This window comes from Toxotes jaculatrix, chromosome 1, assembly GCF_017976425.1.
Source record: "Toxotes jaculatrix isolate fToxJac2 chromosome 1, fToxJac2.pri, whole genome shotgun sequence".
Classification (NCBI taxonomy): domain Eukaryota; kingdom Metazoa; phylum Chordata; class Actinopteri; family Toxotidae; genus Toxotes; species Toxotes jaculatrix.
In genome coordinates, this window is record NC_054394.1 from 8549728 (window position 1) to 8569885 (window position 20158).

The 20158-nt window shown below is 41.8% G+C and overlaps 1 protein-coding gene across 2 annotated transcripts in view; it reads left to right on the top strand.

The window, feature by feature from the left end:
• Positions 1-13700: 13700 nt before the first annotated feature.
• The window catches only part of nkd1 (NKD inhibitor of WNT signaling pathway 1), a 35699-nt gene continuing 29241 nt past the window's right edge, over positions 13701-20158 (top strand). The window contains exons 1-3 of one of the 2 annotated variants that reach the window (XM_041042824.1): positions 13701-13825; positions 13931-13963; positions 14211-14350. In XM_041042824.1, coding sequence (XP_040898758.1) covers positions 13801-13825; positions 13931-13963; positions 14211-14350 — 198 coding nt within the window. In that variant the 5' untranslated portion in view covers positions 13701-13800. Of the gene's footprint in view, positions 13826-13930; positions 13964-14210; positions 14351-16758; positions 16882-20158 lie in introns of those variants that run through there. The other variant, XM_041042832.1, reaches the window with a different exon arrangement.

Sequence of the window (20158 nt, forward strand, 5' to 3'; positions counted from 1 at the left end):
CACCGAGAATCACAGTAAGAGAGACTTTAAAAGGAGAGCCACACAACACAGGCTGTCGTTCTGTCTCAGCCGAGGCCGGTGAAGTACAAGAGAAAACAAGATAATTTGCACACTTCATAATTTTCTTGAAAGAAAATAAAGAACTGTTCCTGTCCTAAAGTAGGAGACAGAGCGCCCCCCCCTCCTTCAAAAAAAAAAAAAAAAAAAGGGAGTGCAACCCATTAGCAGCAAGTCACTCGCACTGATCGTCAGCATTAGAAAGTGCTTTCAACTCTGCTGGCTGTCAGCAACTCTGGCAGCTTGGAAGAGCTTTAGCTTCGACTCTGAATCTTAGCAGAGGGGCTGTGGTCGGCAGTGACAAAATCAGTTTGAACTCTTGTGTGGAGGATCTGTTAAAAGGGGTTTTGGATCAAAGCAGCCTAAGTGGGTCAAAATTACCTTGACCATCTGAGAACAGTCACATTTTGAAGTAGGGGGGGGGGGCAATCTGCAATGTAGAGGGTAGATTAACATTTTGCCGAGAAGATTCCTCCCAAAGACGTCAGATCAAAGCGGGGCGAAGCTTTTATTTCTTCTCTTCCGACGTTCCACTGGCTCAGTGTTAATTTGGTAATTTGGCTGTCGCTTTACTCCGCATAGTGTAGTAAGGCAAAAAAATGTGTTTACCTTTTCAGTGTTTGGAGAAAAGTCTTGGGGGGGCGTCCTTGGCTTTGCCTTCCGTATGAAATACGATAAATAATTTGACGTTTATTTTGGTCATTAGGAATATGAATGTGTTCAATCCCACCTTCAGTATGTGATGGTGTAAACTTTTGAGAGTTGGAAATGTTTAATTGTTCCCTTCTGAGAGAAATTACTGCAGAGTGCACGCAGTTTGCTTTCATTTCGAAGAGATACTGATAAATGAAATTACAGTAGAAGGACGTTATTTAAAAGGCAGGAGTGTGTACTAAAGAGCTGGTATACTAAAGTTTGTGAGAGAAATGCAACTTTTATAGTTGCTGTGTGGCTTTATGCATGAGGATGGATCCTAATGAAGTTGGTGATCTCCTGACTCCACCTGTTGTACAGTTGTGGTTTTCATTGAAATCTCTAAACAACAACAGGATGGAATTGGTGCAGACATTCATATTCCCCTCAAAATTACTGCCTTCCTGTTGCTTTTCTTGCTCTTTTGTGCCACTGATTGCACCTTTGATATGATTTCAAACTAATTTAAAGCTTTTTGTTTCTCACATTACTTTTTTATAAAGGTCAAGAGCAGTCCTTGCCTCGCAGTGTGAGCTTTCGTGGATGAGAGGCAAGATCTCAGGCTAAACCTACTCCAGGCAAAAATTGTTTGGCATTGAGGTAGTAATGAGCCATGGCAGTTACTCAATGGGAGCTCTGTATGAGCAAATGGACAAGAGGAGAGCGGCCATAATGGATTAAAATCAGACAAAAACCTGTATTGACAAATCACTGCAGCTCATCTTGTGCTTTGAGTAAAATCACCAGGAGGGAACAAATATCTGTTTGCTTTCCACTCCTTCCTGAGGACCTTTCTGCCCTGTTTAAACCACCTTCAGCTCTGCCACAGCTGAAGTGTTTTCTTTCAGTTTTGACAAAACTCCACTTTGTCTGCATGAAAAAGAAGCTTATCTTCTTTATTTTCTTCACTTTAAATGAACAACAAATGTTTATCCACAGTGGAATTCAGCATCATTACAAAATTCGTTTTGTATCATTAACTTTTGTGCTTTTACGCATTTATATATATATATAGTTTTTTTTAAATCAATGGTAAATGACAGAGGGAAAATCTTTTACTTTAATGGAGGACTTACTGAAATCATCTTGCCTCGGTTCATTAGTGGAGGTAATTTCTGTTTTAACCTAGGCCGTGCTAATTCCAGCCTGGCCTTTGGTACATGTGAGGCAGTCCTTTAAAGATGGCTCGCTTTTGAAGCCTGCTGGTCGAGCTGTTCAAAGCTGCAGCTGTTTTTGGTGGTGTTTGACAGCTTTAATTGATGTTTATTTTGGCATCGAGTTTCATTCCTTTCATGCAAATGTCCTGCATGCAGTGAAATGGGTCAGGGCAGCACTAGGTGGGCACAGTTTGTGTGTGCCAGGATAAGAGCAAAGTGCTTAACGAATTTACATTTTAGATCACAGAATCTCAACAAGCTGAGCACAACAAAAAGCAGTCACACTAATGCTTAAAATGAAAAATGGCTTCACGAGTCTCTCTTTGATTAGATAATGGATGGTGAAAACATTGCACAGCATATTAATATGTCTTGTATCACAAAGAAGCCTTTTCTTCAGTTTCCACAGCCGGATAACGAGGCTATGATTTCCATTTTCACCTTAATGTTTTGTGAGAAAATATCCATCTTGTTAACTTTTCTCTTAAGATGTTTTACAAGGGATTTTTAAAAGATTTTAAAGTGTTTCTCCACATTTGCTGTCTGTGTATTTGCTGCCAGTCTGCCCACCTGTAGACCTGCAGAGAGTCAGCCGCCTCTCAGACGTTCTGGCTCACCACATGCCCCCCCCCCCCCCCTCCACCTTTCACACCCATCCCACGATGCCTTTCCCTCCACCAGGGCTGAGCTGACATCACCATGGAGGCACGCAGGGGCCTCCTCATCTGTTCCCAATTACAGCCTCGCAAACTCCTCCATGGAAAAGACTTCAAACAAGCTGAGACCTCCAGAAAACAAACTGGTGACGAGGATCGCCACCAGCGGGTCAGGCAAGGTGTGGATGTGTGTGTGATTATCCAGTGACACTTTGCTTTCAAATTAAGTCATCTCTAGGACTCAGAGGATATTATCAAAGGCAGTAATGGAAATGGTAAAATGCTCTGACACAGCAAGAAAAGGAGTATGATGTTGTTTAACCTCCAGTTTCCAATGAATCTGTGTGAGAACAAACAGGAAAGTCCGACTGTCCTGTGCCAAGTACATAGGAGACCATAAAATCCGAAAAGGTCAAAAATGAAATGACACAAATGGCTTTTTTTTGGTATTTGTAGCAGTTTTTGGTTCAGTGTCAACATCTTTTTATCCCCTCATATTTATGCTGAGCCAAACATGCCTAATCTTGGATTAAGCTGCACTACCATTTTAAGGTCAGAGGTCCGCTAGTAGTCATCATGCATCAAAGTCAGATACAGTAAAGTAGAAACAACACAGACACCATGGAAGGCCCTCTTTTAAACTTCTGTAGTCACAACTTCACTCCGTATAACTGAGCGAGAAAAAATATCCGATGCTTAGCTGGTTTATAGAACTGTGTTATACCAGATACGTTTGTAACTACTAGCTAATTTCAAACTACAAATTTATTAAGTCAGTTTGCATTATTAAAATGTAAGAAATGTCTTATCATGCAAAGACTTTAATGTGTAAATTGGCTGGTAGGTCACTACATCATGAGCTGTAATGTGACTGCCAAAAATTACAGTTTTAGGGGAGCAAGTGCTATATTGTTTGTAAATGTTTTATTTATGCACACAGGAAATGTGTGTACAGTGAGTGAGATATATATGAATGTGCTAACCTGGATTTTTTTTTTTCAGGATTTAGACATTGCACAATATTTTGTAAGTTGTGTTTATTTTGGCATCGAGTGTCATTCCAGGAGTGTTGCTAGAGCTGTTTTTGTTACATTTAATTTAAAATCTTCCAAGTTTATTAAACATAATTTTACTCAAATGTCAGGTTTGATATGTTGACCATATTCCATTATTATTTTTATCACATCATCTTTTTTTGTTCTATAGACAGGTTATGTATTAGCACAGTAACACTACCTCATTTTGCTAATTCTACCCAGTGACACCCAGCAGCTATTTAGTAACACCCAGTCTCTATTTAAGAACTAGTTTCTGTGCTATTTAGTGATCTCCACATAATAAAGATTTAAATTATACTTAGGCTAAGTATGAACTTAGGAACAGCTGTTGCAACCGTCTGCAGAACTGAAAAAGATGAATTTGTTTAATTAAGAATTTCACACTGACATAACACTGCATTAGAAAGAAGACAGGTCTGAATAGTTTGGGTGCACGATGTCAGTGCATTCACACACACACACACACACACGTTTTCACCAGTGACTGTGAGGGTCACTGACACTGAGAATCTTGCAGTGAGATATTTTGCTGTGACCCACACTCCTTCCAGATGTTTCCCAACATGCAAAGGGAGACAGATTTGACCCTGCTCCATCCACCAATACAACACATTTGACAACTAGACAGTACTGAGACCTCATATCTTTGCCAAACTACACAGTGTAGCACTGTAACCTTTAAGGGGCGGCATTCCAAAATGGCAAAATCTATATTATGTTGGGGGCCTGGAGGTTGGTTGGTTGGTTAGTGTTGGTTCTTTGTGTGGGTCTTGTGTAGCATATGTGAGGCTCTTGTTCCCTGTGTCAGCATGTGCTGACTCATATTCTCAAAATGTCTGTGCAACGACTTTGACATATTCCAGTTCCCGCTCCACTCCAAATTTTCTCCTTGTACCGGGAGGCAACAAAAGACACAGCCTCCAACAGAATGACATCACTGGCCTCTATGGACCCTCCATCCCCTCTCCCTTTTACCGCCACCCCACCCCCACCTTCAGAGTCAGTCGTTGGACCGCCAGCCATCCAACCGGCCAACCTTTTTCTCTCTGGGAACACGACTTCATTACAGAGATGAATTGTCTTATTGTGAATACCCAACTGCCCCCTCTTGCAGGAGAGGGTGGAGCCTTGCTGGACACTGGGGCATCATGCGGTGACCTGGCTTCAGGGGTCATTTCACCCACTGTTTGAAAAGCATCTCACGTAACGCATCACTGGGTGGCTGCCTCCTCTTCTCAGCTGAGGGCTCTCTCACAGCCACACCAAGCATCAGTGCACATCTTTGTACAAAACTTAGGGAATGTAAACTGTTTTTTTTTCTTTATGTCAAAATAACTTAAAAAAACATTAATCTTCTAAAAAATCTTGATGCTTTTAAAAATAAGCTTGAACTTCTTTCAGTTAATTGTCTTATTTGATTATTTTCCCCACCTTGTACTTTTGCTTACAGTTGCACTTCTACTTGAGCAATATCTCAGTACTTGTTAGTAATAATCAGTTCTTGTTTAATTCCTGAATTTGATTTTGGTTGCACTCTTCAATGTGACCCTGAAGGTGCAGCCCCCTCTCATGATGAAAGGAGTTTGTGGAGCTTCATTTACTGGCACAGGGTAAATTTAATGTCTTTGATGGTGGTCTGTTTGAAGACTAACAGCTGACCCTGGTCACCATTGTGTAGGAAAGGGGACAATTTCTTCCCAAGGAATGTGCACTGTCAGGTCCAGCCAGCTTTATCAACCCTGTATGGAAAATCAGTCCTTTTTGCAAACTAGGCAGCAGAAAGGCAAACCTTTGGAGGCAGACCTCTGGGAGGTCAGTTTTAAAGCGTCAGGCTTTTTGGGGAGTGTTTGATCAGCTCCTGGAGGAAGCAGCAGTTTCCTCCTGTGGAGGACACAGTTCACGTATATCACTGTAAACTGTACTCTGACCCTGAATATATGCATCTCTCAACAGGACAGGACAGTGAAACGCAGGTAGTGGTTAGCGCGTCCACTTAGTCATAGTAGTGCAAAAGTAAAAACTGAAGATTAAAAAAAAACAACTTTTATTTACCGTTGAAGAGCTGACTAGGCACATGAGTTCTTTTGCTGCCACACCCTGCTTCAGCTTAATGTATAATGTCCAGTGGATCAGTGAATACATCAGTGTTTGGCTCAAGGGATACTCAGCAGTAATTACTGATGAAAGGTGAGCATCTTACTCATCATCTAAGCTAACCCCTCCTATTAATAATCTTGTTATTGCTGGCCTCCAGTGGTTAGACCTCGCACCTTGCTGCAGTGATGTACAGGTGCACTCCAGGGTGTGGTCAGTACACCGTGACATCACTGGTGGGTGTGACTGCAGGTTCAGTAGAGCTAACTTGAAAACGGACTTGAAGACTTGAAAACTTTAAATCGAAGCAGGCCCTCAGATTTTCAGGTTGGTGTTAAGCTTTCGCTTTTCATACCATGAGTGAATACGACATTTTGCTTTGTCCACTACTTATTATACCGAATGCCCACAAAACTGATCATCAGCTATGATGGTGAACATGGTAAACATTTTACCTGTTCATTGTTCATCATAATGAGCTTGTTGCAATGCTGAAACAAGCATTTGGCTCAAAGCTGTGCTGTAGTGTTTCAGAGCCACTAGTGTGGCTGTAGACTTGTCTTGTTAAACTTTTGATTTAGCTTGGAAGCAAACTGGTGAGTTTACCTGTTGCTTCCAAAGTGCAACCTTGTACAGCGTCATATTCAAAGTGTTACACAGACTTGTGAAGCTGTCCAGTGCAAACACAGGATACATAAAGACGATGTAATGGGAGTACAGCTCATACTTGTTATTGCTGTGCTGTTCCTTCTCCTCATCACAGAAATGATCAAAACAGTGAAAGCTGTTTTGAAAGAAAAAAAGATTAAGCTTAAGCTTAAAGATTAAAACTTAAAATCTAAGTTAGTTCTGTCATTACAGTCGGACGTTATTCAAGTGTTGAGGCTGGCACTTAGACGAGTTTGGCTTGTGCCAGAAACAGTGCTATAAAAGGAATCAATATGCTTTATTATTTATTTGTTCGTTGTAACGTACAGTCGTTGAAACATTTTATAGATATAAAAACCAGCCAGTAAAGAATTAGTGTTGCTTTTATTGCTTTTCTTCTGAAATGTCCTCGCTGCCTTCTCGCCAAGCAGCTACAGGCAGATTTCTGTGGGGTGGCTATGAGCCAACTCCGAAATGTTTTATTGTTGTGGAAAAATTATTTTAAGTACTTGCTTTACAATGCTGCTTGAGGCATGCCTGTTTCTGCTGACAGCTCTCTGTAGCTTTTGTCTGGTTAAATGATATGCTTTACAAGATTTTTTTTTAAAGTAAACACATAAAAAGAACAATGTCAAAACACTCTGTTGTGAAATGCTCTTTGGAATAGTTCTGTTCAGAAAATGCTCCATATAATGTGTTCTTCTGTTAAGCAAGATCAATGCGTGCATGACTCTTTCAACGTACCTGATCACTTCTCATCATTAGTCTGTGTTCTCTGTGGGGAGTGGGCAAAGTGCAGTGTTCCGGGATGTGCTATGTTCGTACATGCAGGAGAAACCAAATATCAAATTCTTACCTGGCTACTGATTCTCCTTCCCTTGTGTGAAAAGCTTTTTTAATTACTGAAAAATACAATGGAGTACTGTTTATCTTATCTTCATATTTTTGATTACATCGAGATAGATAAAACCAGACTCTTAACAGGACTTGAACTAGATTTCCCACACCCACTTTATGTTGTTGGCCTGTTGTCTAAAAGTCGTTTTAGTATTTTGCAGCTCCAGTAACTGTAGAAGCCCCTCATTTGTAGGTTGCGCCAGTGCTGCCATGTTGCTCAGACTTTGAAAACTCTAAGTATGGATGAAGGACAAAGAATAAATTTGATGTTTGCATTACAGTGATTCTGCTCATGTGTGCACCATTACACCAACTTAGGAGGACATAGTGGTGGGACAGGCTACTGTTGGCAATGTGCTTCTACATCTGCATTTACACTAAGGACTTGTGTTTAATGTTTCCCAATACTGGATAAACTTGTGATAACTTGTGATATACTCGGCGTCAAACTGTAAAAGCCGTATCAGGTCACAGTGCTGTTGTTCCGATCTGTTTTGGCTTCTATCAGCAGAAGTCTATATTTTCATTTTCCATTCTCCCAAAAAGAAGAGAACCGTCCTGCATTCCTGTGGATCTGTAGGTGAAAGGTCACAGGTCTGTGGACAGGAAGCCTTTCTGCAACAAGAGCCGAGAGGCTCGCAGCGCCAAACCATAGCAGTGTTATTCTGAAACAGACCTCTTCGCTGTGGAAAGTGCTGCTAAATATTTGGGTATTAGCCTGCCATTGTTTTCCTGTGTGGACCTCAGCCTCGCGTCTCAAGCCGAATACCCTGAAGATGATATAACACTCCGTGCAATTTGATCGTGGCCTCTGTGATTGAACCCAGGCAGAGAGTGCAATTTCAAAGACTGCAGAAACTATTCAAAACACCAGTGGCCCGTTAACGGCCCAGGATAATGAATTCCATGGCAGCGCGGGCCTCTATGTGTGGGAGACTCAGAGCTTAGCTAAATAAACCTTGTCTGGCTGAGTGGCCCCACTGGTGCCCGGCCCTATGGGGACGAGAGCAGCCTGGTCTCTCACAGGTCACTGGACGGGCTCAGTGTTAATGACAGCCTCATTTACCCTAAACTCACCGTGACATCCACTAGCAACATCCCACAAGTCACACCTCTACTCTGTCACAAAGGATAGGCTACTGTTGGCAAGGGCATTGTTAGTGGCTCAGCTTGAAATGACAAACTGCGTCTACAGAGGGTTCATAGGAGTTGTGCTGGTTGAAGCTGATAGCAGAGATCACTAGTCTTCCCTGTGGTGGGAGTGACAGGCTCTGATTTTTTTCCCTTCTCTCTTCATTAACTATTCACATTTGGACCTTATGTGCAGATCATCATCGCCACTCAACATGAGTCCAAGCAGTTCAAAGGCAGCGTTGCTTGGAAGTGTGCACGCCACCCCAGGAGTCGCCGGGCCTCGGACACCTGCAGAGTGGTGGGTGCTGAGAGCTTGGGCGTGTTTGGATCAGGGACTGAATTTTCCTCTGAAGATGAGGAAAAGGTTTATGGCACGCTCCCATGAGAGTGTCTCCTGCTCTTTGAAGCTCCTGTCTTGGTGGCTGCTCTTATCTCAGGAAAGGATTATTTTATCTCCTCCTGTTCTTTTTTTTTTCTCTTCTTCTCTCTGGCTTTCCATCAACTCAGGTTTTGTGCAGATCTCTTAGGAGATCTTCTCCTTGCCCTTGCTCTTTCATTCCACTCATTTCCAATTTTTCCCTTTCAGGGTACACCCAGTCCTCTTTTCACTACCACCCCCACTCTCTTCTCTGCTTCCTCTGCTGCACCCCACTCTCTTTCTCTTTTTCCCCTATCTCCTCTATTCTACCCTTCCAACACATGACAGACTGTGTAATTAATGAGCATCATAAACCTCTCTTTCTATTAGCTACCCATTAGTAAACCTGGCAAGCCTGTCATTTTGGACAAAAACACACAGCTCCTTCATTTGATCCCCACATCAAAGGGGGAACCCCACTGTTTTCGGCTGAATACACTAATTGTGTCCTCGTTCTGGATGGGGCTACACCCCCATCGCTTCAAAAAAGCAGCCAGTGCCGAGTGCAGATAGTAAAGAGAAGTACAGAAGCAGAAAGTATTGATTATACAGGCCTAAATTTGGAGAGTTTTTGACGTTGGAAAAATTACAAGTCATTCAGTTGCACGCCTAAAAGTCTACAAGTGTGTGTTTACTTACAGCACATCATTTTGCTCTGTTCATTTTGCTGTAGACACTTTTTGTAAAAAAAATAAAATGTCAGTGGGTTGAAAGCCCTGTTATGAGTGTTTTTTATGCTGCTGTTAAGATAAAAAGGAATATCTAAGTGAAACAGTGAGGATTCCCATATTTTACACTACAAACCAATAATGTAAAGCATGGGATCAGCAGTCTTATTAAGATAAGTCTTAGAAATTCCAGTCCTGAAGATTTTTTATTTCTGTGGTTTGCATATATTTCAGTCTCACTGCCTTCACTGAGATCTTATGCAGTTTAATGAATTTTTGTGCTAATATCACAAAACAAATTATGAAAAACTTAAAAGCGTTGCAGTAATTCTTTGAACTGCAAATGCAGTTCTTGAATATTTGCTTGAATTTTGAATATGTATATACAGTTTTATTTGAAACAGCAGTTTTTCACATGCACAACCATTTCAAAGACTTTGTGTCTTTAGTATGAAATTAATTTTACAAAAAACCTTTTGATAATAATTTCAAATGTCATTTTCTTTTTTTTTTTTTTTTACCTCATCCTGCCTGTTATGCTTGTATTGTTTCTCTTGTCTGTGATGCCATATAAAGTGACTGTTTTTATGTTGTTGCTGGACATAAATACATCAAAGGTGTCCGTAACTCAGAAAGTGTTCATGTACAGTAAGTGTGTTGCTGTAAAAGCTCAAAACATACCACTGTGTCCAGGAATATTTTGAATCCAGGTTCTTTCCATTGCTTCCAGGATGCAGAATGGCAAACGCATGCCAGGCTGTCTGTCCCTCCCCACTTCCCTTTGCCTGACACATCACACGCTGGGCCACCACAATGGGTTGAGTCACCACCGCTGCAGGAATCAACACTGTACTTCAGTCACGATTGTCTTCTGCCCTTTACAACATTTATGCCCTTTTGTTCCTCAAGATAAAGGCAGCAGTCACATGTTTGAGCTTTAAGCGCCCAGCAGCTGCTCTTCTCTCCCTCTATATGCTTCACATCCCCCTCCTCACCACCAGGCAGCATTCCCTCCGATGGGCTCTCCAGGCATCAGGCCCCTAACATTGTTACAAGGACATAAACACAGACAGCCCATTAGATACCCCTGAATCTGCCCCCCTATTATGTCTGTTTCCAGGGAGAATGCTGAGATTTATGGTGGAATGAGCCGGAGCTGGCCACCAAAGCAGGAGCTCCCCCAGGTCAAGACATACCTGCAGCAATCAGGCAGGTGTCTAAAGAATTTAGCTTTTGTGCTATGGCGCTTTTCCACCACAAAAAGCAACACCCCCCCCCCCCCCCCAACACCCCCCTTCAAAAACAGAAGCACAGCAGGAATCAGGAGACAGATTTCCACCACATTTGACAAATGCCTCAATAAAAGCCAAATATTAACTTCATTTATTGCCTGATTTGATGATGTGTCAAGCTAAAACAACTATAATGGGGATAGATTGGGGGTTTGGGGGTTCATGTCCATGAGATGGAACTCTGGCTTTAAACCCCCGCCACCTCCTCTCTCTCAGGCATCAAAGGCAAAGCTTGGAAATAGGGCCCGCAAAGCCATCTCTCCGTTGGCCTCTTCAAAGGACAGGAAGTGTGTCAGAGGGACAGGCCTTCTTTCCCAGCAAATTCAGGCGAGTTGCTATAATAACAAGCTCATCTGTGTGTCTGTGGCAAACTAGTTCAAAGGGGAGTCTGATTCCTCTTGGTACAACATGTGATGATAGGGTCAGGATGCGGAAACCACTGTTTAGTAAAAATGCAACTGGAGGGCTGCATCAGGGGCATGTGTCCAGTGTATAGCCATGTCCCTGAAGATGTGAAAATCTATCCCTGAAAATTGGGGTCTGATTACTTTTTTGATCTTAACTTTCCCAGAAATCAACCCAACTCAGCTATATTTGCATTTGTCACCTTTGGCTATTGGCTTAACTACAGAATTTATAGGACCTCATCCGTAAGTAGTTTGGGAATTAAACTCCTACACTGGCGTGCTCTCTGTGAAGGCTCAAGTTGGATTTACAGTTGTGTATGAAGGGATTATGTAGCCTGTGCCATCTTCTCTGTGTGCGTAGGCTTGATCTATGGCTTAGGCCACACTGTAGCTCAGATGTGCCTCCTCAAAAATGTGACTATATGTCAGGGCTATTGCGGCCACAGACACACCATGTGAGGAACACTTCTGTTTGACTTCTATCCTTTTTCATTTGCACTGGTAAACTAGATATTACAGTTGGCTGATGTACAGTATGTTCTTGACATCCTGGTATTCTGGAGGCTTATGGGCACAGGTAGGAAAAAACAGGCCTGTAAACTGCAACACAGCTTTGAATCCTGAACTGTAGAGGCCAGTAATAATTTAGAGGCCAATGCCATGCAGCTGTATGGAAGCCATCAACTAAAATGCTAGTTAAGCAGCACTTCAACAAATGTTTGTGGACATTTAGTTTTAAGATTGTGTCCTAAAACTGAACAAAGCCTCCCCTCAGATTTTAATCTGCTGTTTTTATACTTAAAAAGAAAAGTACACCATAATACAGAGTTTTGTTCTAAAATTAGACATTAAACATTTGAAAGATGTGGCACCTTTTTTGTAACTTGATTGATAAGACAAAAAACATTACCTTCTAATGTATTCAAGTGTATTGTTTTTGAAGATGCACCAATAAATCAAGGACCACATAAAATATTGTACAGATTAGTGTTTTATCCTGTCTAGAGTACAGAAATATTATTTGTTTATATGCTACCTCCCAACACAGATGAAAAGAATAACATTTCTAATCTGAGATCATTCAACGTTCACAGCAAAAAACAAAAAAATGCATGTAAAAACACATGCATCTAAAACTTGATTGATGTTAGTTATTTTTTCAAACACTGATAATGATTAGAAGATTCATGTGGTATCTCTTTAAAAAAGATCTAGCAATTTACCATTGCTTTCTCACAAGAAGATGCCCACCACAGTGTGTATGTATTACTGTCACACTGAGCAACTGGCAGCTTGGCACAGTGGCTTCTGTCTTTTATTATATATTTGAAGACTTCAAAAGAATCTTAGCCCGCTTTCATCTGCTGCCTCTCTCCAATAAGACTGTGATTTCCAAACCTTATTCTTATGTCAGAGACCCCAAACAGAGAGATGCACACTGACCACAGAGCACATATGATGTGATTTAGCTATTGCCGATATGGTTTATTACTAAAGCGAACAACTTTAAAGGTCAAGAGGGGAGACAAAAATGATTCAACTGTAAGATATCCTGCTACATCAAGGGCGTTAAATTCTTTCTAAATTATGGATAAGATCTTGTAGCTTGTGCTTTGTGATGTAGGCAGGCTAATTTAAGTCATCACAGAGAAATCAGTCCTACTCCCACTGAGGTAACTTTTTAAATTTTTTTTATTTTTTTTACACCTTCCAAGTAACTTTCTGTGGCATTGTGCTGCATTTGTTTTCAGATAAAACATTTCAAAGTACAAAATCTGATCTGGACTACTTTGTGCTGATGTGATTGGCACCATGCATGCTAAGGTCCTGGGACCCCTGCAGGAACCCGTGGAGGCCCGCAGACCTCATTGTTGGGAGGCACTGACAATAATGTAGCGACTCTCAGTGCGTTTGACATGCACTTGTTTCTAGTCAGAGGTGAGGTGTAAATGTGGCTCAAATAAAGGTTTTCTTTAAGCCTCTTCTGCGCTTCCAAGGGGCGCGAGAGTGTGGAACGCTCAGTGAGCTGCGTCAAGTCAGCTAGAAAAAGTCACCTAAAACCGGAAGTTGTGATATTTAATTTTCATAATAAAAATATGAACATGAGGTTGACCCCTCGGGTTGCTGTGTGAAGGTCTCTGGGCGGTTGGTTTACTTGTTTTAGTCGGTGGTTTAAATAACATATGACCTACAATTAGCCTTTTTATAGTTAATTTTCAAAACTGCAGGCGAATAGGCTTACATAAATCTAAGTGTGTGACATAGATTTATCGTAGCGTAAATGCTATGAAAATACTTTCCCTTCCTTTTTCAGTAATTGGCCACATGATCATCTGTATTTTAATTTTGCTGATTGTTTTTTGTTAAACCAACGAGTCTCATCAATCAAGGGTTTTATACTGAAAGCGTTGACAGGAAGTCGCGTTTTTCCCTGTGTGCGCGTTGTCAGTGGATCAAAGGCGCGTTTGGCTCTCCAGTCGTATGGTCCTGTAGCCAACCGAGCGCAGTCTGCTCTCGGTCTCCACGGACGCTCCTCTGTCTGGATATCGCAGCCTGTTTCTTTTTCTTTTCTTTGGATTATATTCATCTGATGGTTTTCAACTCCAACTCGATGCATAGAAATGGGTAAACTGCACTCGAAACATGGTAAGGTCTCCTATTCCTGAGAGAAAAATCACAGCTATAGTTCTTCATCTTGTGCTGCGATATACTTTCGAGTAACATTATTCATTGTCTTGTGTCTTTCTCAAGCCGCTATTTGTAAACCGAGGGAGAGTCCAGAAGGTAAGCGCACTTATTTTTCCTCTTGTATATGATACTCTTTCGTATTCTCTGAACATTTCGGGGAGTTTGTGAACAGCAGAGCACTTTTCAGACTCAGCTCTTACCCTATTAGAGCAGCGTTACAGCGCAAAGTCCGGCTCTTTGAAGATGGAGCGCTTATGGAAAACATGAGTGTAGCGGGAGAAAGAAAAAAAGAAAACACACACATACAGTTTGTAGCCGCTAATAACGCGCTTCTTTGTTTCAGGCGACAGTTTTGTAGTCAATGCCTGTTTGGCGAGGAAGGGAATCGACGACTGGCTCGTGAAGCAGAAATACTACTGCACGAGCTCTCGCCTCGAGCAGCAGGACTGTCACCACAAGAATAACTGCGGTTTGACTGCACGGGTGAGTACGAGGCTGTCCACGAGGTTCACGTTATTTATGGTGAAGTAGCGTGTTAGTAAAGCTTGTTAAATTATTCTCAGAGTATTGTCTAATCACCTCGCGGTGAATAATTTCACATAATTTCTTCGCCTTATCGGTGTTTTTGCACGAGGCTGCAGCGTTTGTCTGGTCTTAAGCCGAAGCCGGACTCTCCAAAGTCCTGACTAACGCTATCAGAGCTTTCTCGTGGACCAACTTTTAACAGTGGCTGCGATAGTAGGTATCTACCCACGATGGCTGCCCATGGTGAATTAAATGTTTCTGGTTTCACACAGTGAAATATTTACCATTCTGCTCATCAGTAATGGAAGTTGAAAGTTTAAAAAACACAAGCGCCCAAACACATCCGTTTTTGTGTCCGTTGCTGTTTGTTTCCTTTGTCATGTTGACAAACTGAGGTGATGAATTTTAACACTCCCTCAGATAGAGCTCTCATCTACTCATGCAGGGAACAAATGTTGGTATTATTATATGCACTGATCAGAGGGATTTTTTTTCCGGGTAACAATAGATCAAACCTGAGCTGAAAGCATTGCCGTCTGGCAGTCTGGTGACAAGTGTGGATTGTAAAGGCTGGGGAAAAATGTTGGAGGTCATGCTTGTTTTGTATTTTGGCATTGGTGTAAATGCTGTGCTGTTGTTGTCAAGTGGGGAAATCCTTTGGAATTGCTTCAGAGGAGCCTTAAGCCTCTTTGGTTAGTGATGCCTTCCTCAAAGGCAGCGTGTTTGAGGAATTGGAGCCCATCAAGTAAAAAAGGAAAATCAGTTCCTCCACCCACAATCCAGACACTGTGAGCTGAAATGCATCAATGTATTGAATGCAGCCCATGATCCAGGAGCTCTTGTGTTTTGGACACACACACGAGCACCTTCTGTGATATCCTTTTTACATACTTTACGGCTCCTTTTATTTGCTCATCATTTTGAGCAGAATGCCACAGTCGGTGACATATAGTTGATTACTATGTTCTTTTCCTTTTCTTTTCCCTCTCGTTTGATTTTTATGAGTACAAAACATTTGCTTTCACATGCATGCAGCACTTCTCATGTTAAGGTCATATTATATCATGCATTTAAAATGATTATTGTGCAAGCAAGACAAAGCTGCACATGCTAGTCAGCATTCTTGAGAAAATTAGGCTTTGGTATGTGGATTTATGGACATGCTGGTGAAGAGAAGGCAAACATCAAACTTGAGGAAGTCTTTGGCAACTGAAATATCTTCTGATTCCCGCCTCAGTCAGGTCTGAAGTCCACTATTGTTTTTTTTTTTTTTCCCTAGTGCTGCAAGGTGTTTTTGATAGCTTTGCTTTGCCTGAAGGGCAGCCATGGTGTTGCGTAGTGAGAGGTAGCGGTCCTTTTATGAAGCTCCTGGTCTGAGTTGACGTGCGAGCGGTCAAGTGCAGGGAGTGCTGGGAGGGTTACCAGCTTTACATGTTGCACCCACATGGTGTCAAAGTTGCTAATCCTGACATAAGCCCAAAGCTGCAATAAACTTCACATAGTAACAGGATCTCACTCACAGCAGACACTTTGTCTACAGGACGTTTTCTTTTTTTGGGGATTGGCTCTATGAGAAACACCTGAAAGTATGTTTGTCTTTTAGAGCATGTTGGCGCTGCTGCAGCAGAAAAGCTGTGCCATTTACATGGTCACTTATGAGCTGAGTGGGGTTCATATGCTTTGGGCAATTTAAGCATTTAAAACCACATTATTTCCATGCAATTATCATATATTATTACCACAAAAACAAACATCCATTACTTTGTTCCTGGAAATATTCATTTGCTTCTTTTCACAACAACAGTGGTGTGTGTGAAGGTTTGGCCCAGGATGGAACAGGAGCCCCCTGAAAGGGTTGGATGTTTTTGAACAATTTGGAGTTAGTGGAGTTCAGGTTGTATAAATAATTCAAGTCTGGGTGCCTAATGGCTTTTATAGCTCAGAGGGAAAATGAATAAAAGAATAAAGGTGTTTCCACCATAAATATTTATTTGGGGGCTTTTTGCTTTTGTTTTGTGATTAGAAAGTGGATCCAAAATCTTTAATATTTAATTTTAAAGCTTAAACTATTTGCTTGCTTCTTGCTGAATTTCAGCGTCACAGAACATATTTGTAAACATTTATGAAGTCGAGGTTTGTACAAGCAATGCTTGGAGGGAAGAAAAATCCTTGTGTACACATGGAGCTTTTGACATTGCAACAGTCAAATATTCTGGGCTTTGGCATTGGGAGTCTGATTTTTCAATGGGACAATTCCACGTTGAGCCTATTCACACATGGAGTGAGCGTTGTGATTACATTAGCTATTAATTTTTCCTTTTCACCGAGGTGGAAACACGACTGTAGGGCAGAGTTGAGTTGTAAAATAAGGTCATCAGAAAACGGTATCAGTTCTGGCACAGGAATCCGAAATGGTTGATTTTAAAAATGTATTTTGTTGGATGTTCATCTCTGCAGCAGGATAAGTGCTGATCATCGACACTGCTGGGGTGAGGCTTAGAACGTTTCTGTTCCCCCATGAATTTTCACCGCACCTTAAATAAATGGTCTCATGAATGTGATCATCAATCAGCGTTTATGAGATGTGTGCTTTAATGCGTTGGCTTGTACAGCTGTAGCTTTATGCTGGTACTTTTTACATTTATGTGGTGAAAGCACCATGTTAAATGTTATCATTCCAACATTTATATGTCTTTGAACATTGCACACTAATGTTTTATTTGTTGTTTTTCTGCCTTTGCTTAAATTAGAGCAGAATGTAAAATAAATTCCATGTGCTAAAGTCATTTTACTTAAAATAATATAGTCTAAAATTATTATTACTGTAGGATCAAAATGATTTCAGATCTAAAGTATCATTCCTCAAAATGAATTTAAAGCCTTCTGTAAAGAAAATGTTCACCATATCACAGTCTTTAACTGTATTAACGCTCAGTGAGAAGTTTAAAAGCTCGACTCCTCGATGCATTTGGATAAAAACAGAAGCCAACCTCTTAGATGAGAGAATGTGAGTCGACTCTCTTAGCTTTAAAAGCTGTCTATATTGTATAGAATACCTGGTGAGACAGTTATTTATAGCCGCTGTTCTTTGAGCCCCCCTTCCAGCTGAACCAGGGTCCAGGAGAATGTGGGTCGGGTGTCAACGGTAGGGAGTCCTCGCTTGGAATTCTTTTGATCCGATCTTTTCCAAACCCTATTCCCCGTAGCAACGATGCATGTTTTACAGAAGTCATTGTTTTGCAGAGCCGCTCACATTAGCAGCTTGTCTTCATTAATGGCTTTATGTTGAAATTGTGGCTGAGTATACGGAGACAGACTGAGACATAGAGATGCTCTTGAAGGCTTAATGATGTTTCCATGCAGACCCTGTGCCCATTCATGAGATCTGCCATCAGACGCAGTGTTAGTGCAGTGTGGCAGACAGACAGACAGACAGTGAGTGAGTGGTGTGGGCAGGTGCATCTGTGGGTCTCAACACATGAGATCCAGGTCATGTGAGCCTGGGCACACTTTCTCCCCTGTGTACAGCATGGTGTCTACACCTACCCATTAATTTGATATGTTATGTGCACTCTGTAGAATTATGTTGCTGACACAGATACTGATAGGGCCATGGGTTTTCACAGCTTATGACTTGGAAGTTCAGATATCAGGTGGTTTCTTTTATTAGGTTGCTTCTTTTGGCATCTGAAAAAGTTCCTCGCATGTCAAGAGTAACTTCAAAAATAATCAATTTTGGGAGTTATTTCTCACCAAGTTACCCCTTTCTGTTCTTAAAATCCCCCTCCCCCCTCCTCTGGTTCTCCCCTCTCCTCCTCTCTCCCCTCCTAGCCTCCATCTGTTTCTTGCGTTTACCCTGTGGCCGTGTGTTGGTTGAGACTGCATTTGAAGTGGGCCACGCAGGGAGGTGTTTGTAGTGACACTGATGGCTCCTCCTCCGCTGTGAAGCTGTGTGCTCTGTGCGCTCTGTGTAGTAAAAGCATCCCCTCCACCTCCGGTCTTCTCAAGCTGCTGCTCTTACAATTCCAAAGCTCCTTACTTTTTTCCTTCAACTTCCATCAACTTATACGGAACGTAGACAAAAAGCAAAGGTACATCTGACGACAGAATGCAACTGAAAAGTGAATCACAGTGGAACTTCTGCCCCCAACCCCCTTGTCTCGCAGTTGGTTGCCAGTGCTTTGATTTTTTTTTGAAAGTAGAATGGTTTTTTTGGAAGAAGGCCTAAAGCTTTTAAACGCGTTCCCTCAGCCTCCAAGCCTGATAAAAGACATGGCAGATTTTGCGCCCCCTTCGTTTTTTGCGTCTGCTGTTGTGCTTTTTCTCCCCTTGTCGCTTTCACAAAGCGAGGGCCCTTGTCTTGAAGCTGAAAGCACCTTTCAAATGCAGACTCCTCTTCCTCTTTCTCTCCTTCTTTCTGTCTTCTCCCTGTGCGTTTTCTTTTCCCACCGGCTGGCCTCTTGTGCGTGCTGTGTGACGTATGCCCCTCTCCCACCGGGCTCTACCCCCTCTGTGCTCCCAAGGGACCGAGGGCCTGTTGTTGCTCTTTGAAGAGGCTGGGAGAAAAGTTTGGAGCCACACTCTAAAGAGAAGAAAAGCCTTAGCCTTTGGGGAGGAGGGGTAGCACCTGGCCATAGAGGGGCTCTGATTTTTTTTTCTAATTTTCCCATGAGAAGATGGGGTGGAAGTCTTGGGCTGATGTCAGCGTAGCTGGGGGACTGGGAGGTTCAAGGACATGCAGGTGGCTTTAATGTCACATCCGGCATCGTATGTCACATAGATTACTAAAAGCTGGAGGAGTTTCTCCTCTGTGACAAAGCAGAGCGGATAACTCTCATTTGCTGTGAATGGTGCCCTCTGGAAAGGATTTCTGTGAAAGAATGATAGTGGTTTAGAGTAAAGTAAAGCTCTAGTGGCATGTCGACATTTGATGAGGCTTATCCACCTTTCTCTTTTTTTTTGCTAAATCTTTCTATATATTTACCTCTGGCCATTTTGTGATTTTCTTAAGAAATACAATATTGAATTGATCTAGTTCAGTTGCAGAGGTTTCTTAATTCTTCAACAAATACCACAGCATGTTTAAAGTTTGTAAAAGCAATGATTTTTAAAGTAATTGTCTCCACAGGTAGGTGTCATTACAAATAAAACAGGGTTTTGGGCTTTTTTTTATAGGAGGAGTGGAGGGGTGCTCATGTATGTGCAAATCTGTTTATGCAAGTGCATGTAAGTGTGCAGTATGTCTGCAGTCAGCTGTCCGGATGCACTCCAGAGATGAAAGGCTTCTGCGGGAATGTGCTCTGAATCTCAGGGGATTAGCAGCTGAGATTGTGCTTTGTTTCCCCAAATATACGCTCAGTTTGGAGCAACTTTATAGGCGTTGATCAAAGTGTCTCTCACCAGTGCTTTCACAGTTACATTTAGGCTGCAGGGTTTTGTTCCACGCTTTAGGATGGCATTTATTTCAAAATTCGACTAGATAGTTAGATATAGAGGATGTATGTGTACTCACTGTCAGTTTGCCTTCGTTTTGAAACTGGACTCCGACTGAAATTGCTTGCAAGTGATAAGCATGTGCCTAGTAAATAGCATAAATAGTGTGATACCCTGAGCAGATAATCCATCTAAATATAGTGTTCATTTGAATGACATCATCACCTCTGCTATAACGCTTGCATATCTTCAACCTTTTGATGTTTGCGTTTGCCTGAGACACGCTAACACCTTGTGAAAAGCATCAGGAAAGTGTTTCCATTTTTGACTTGA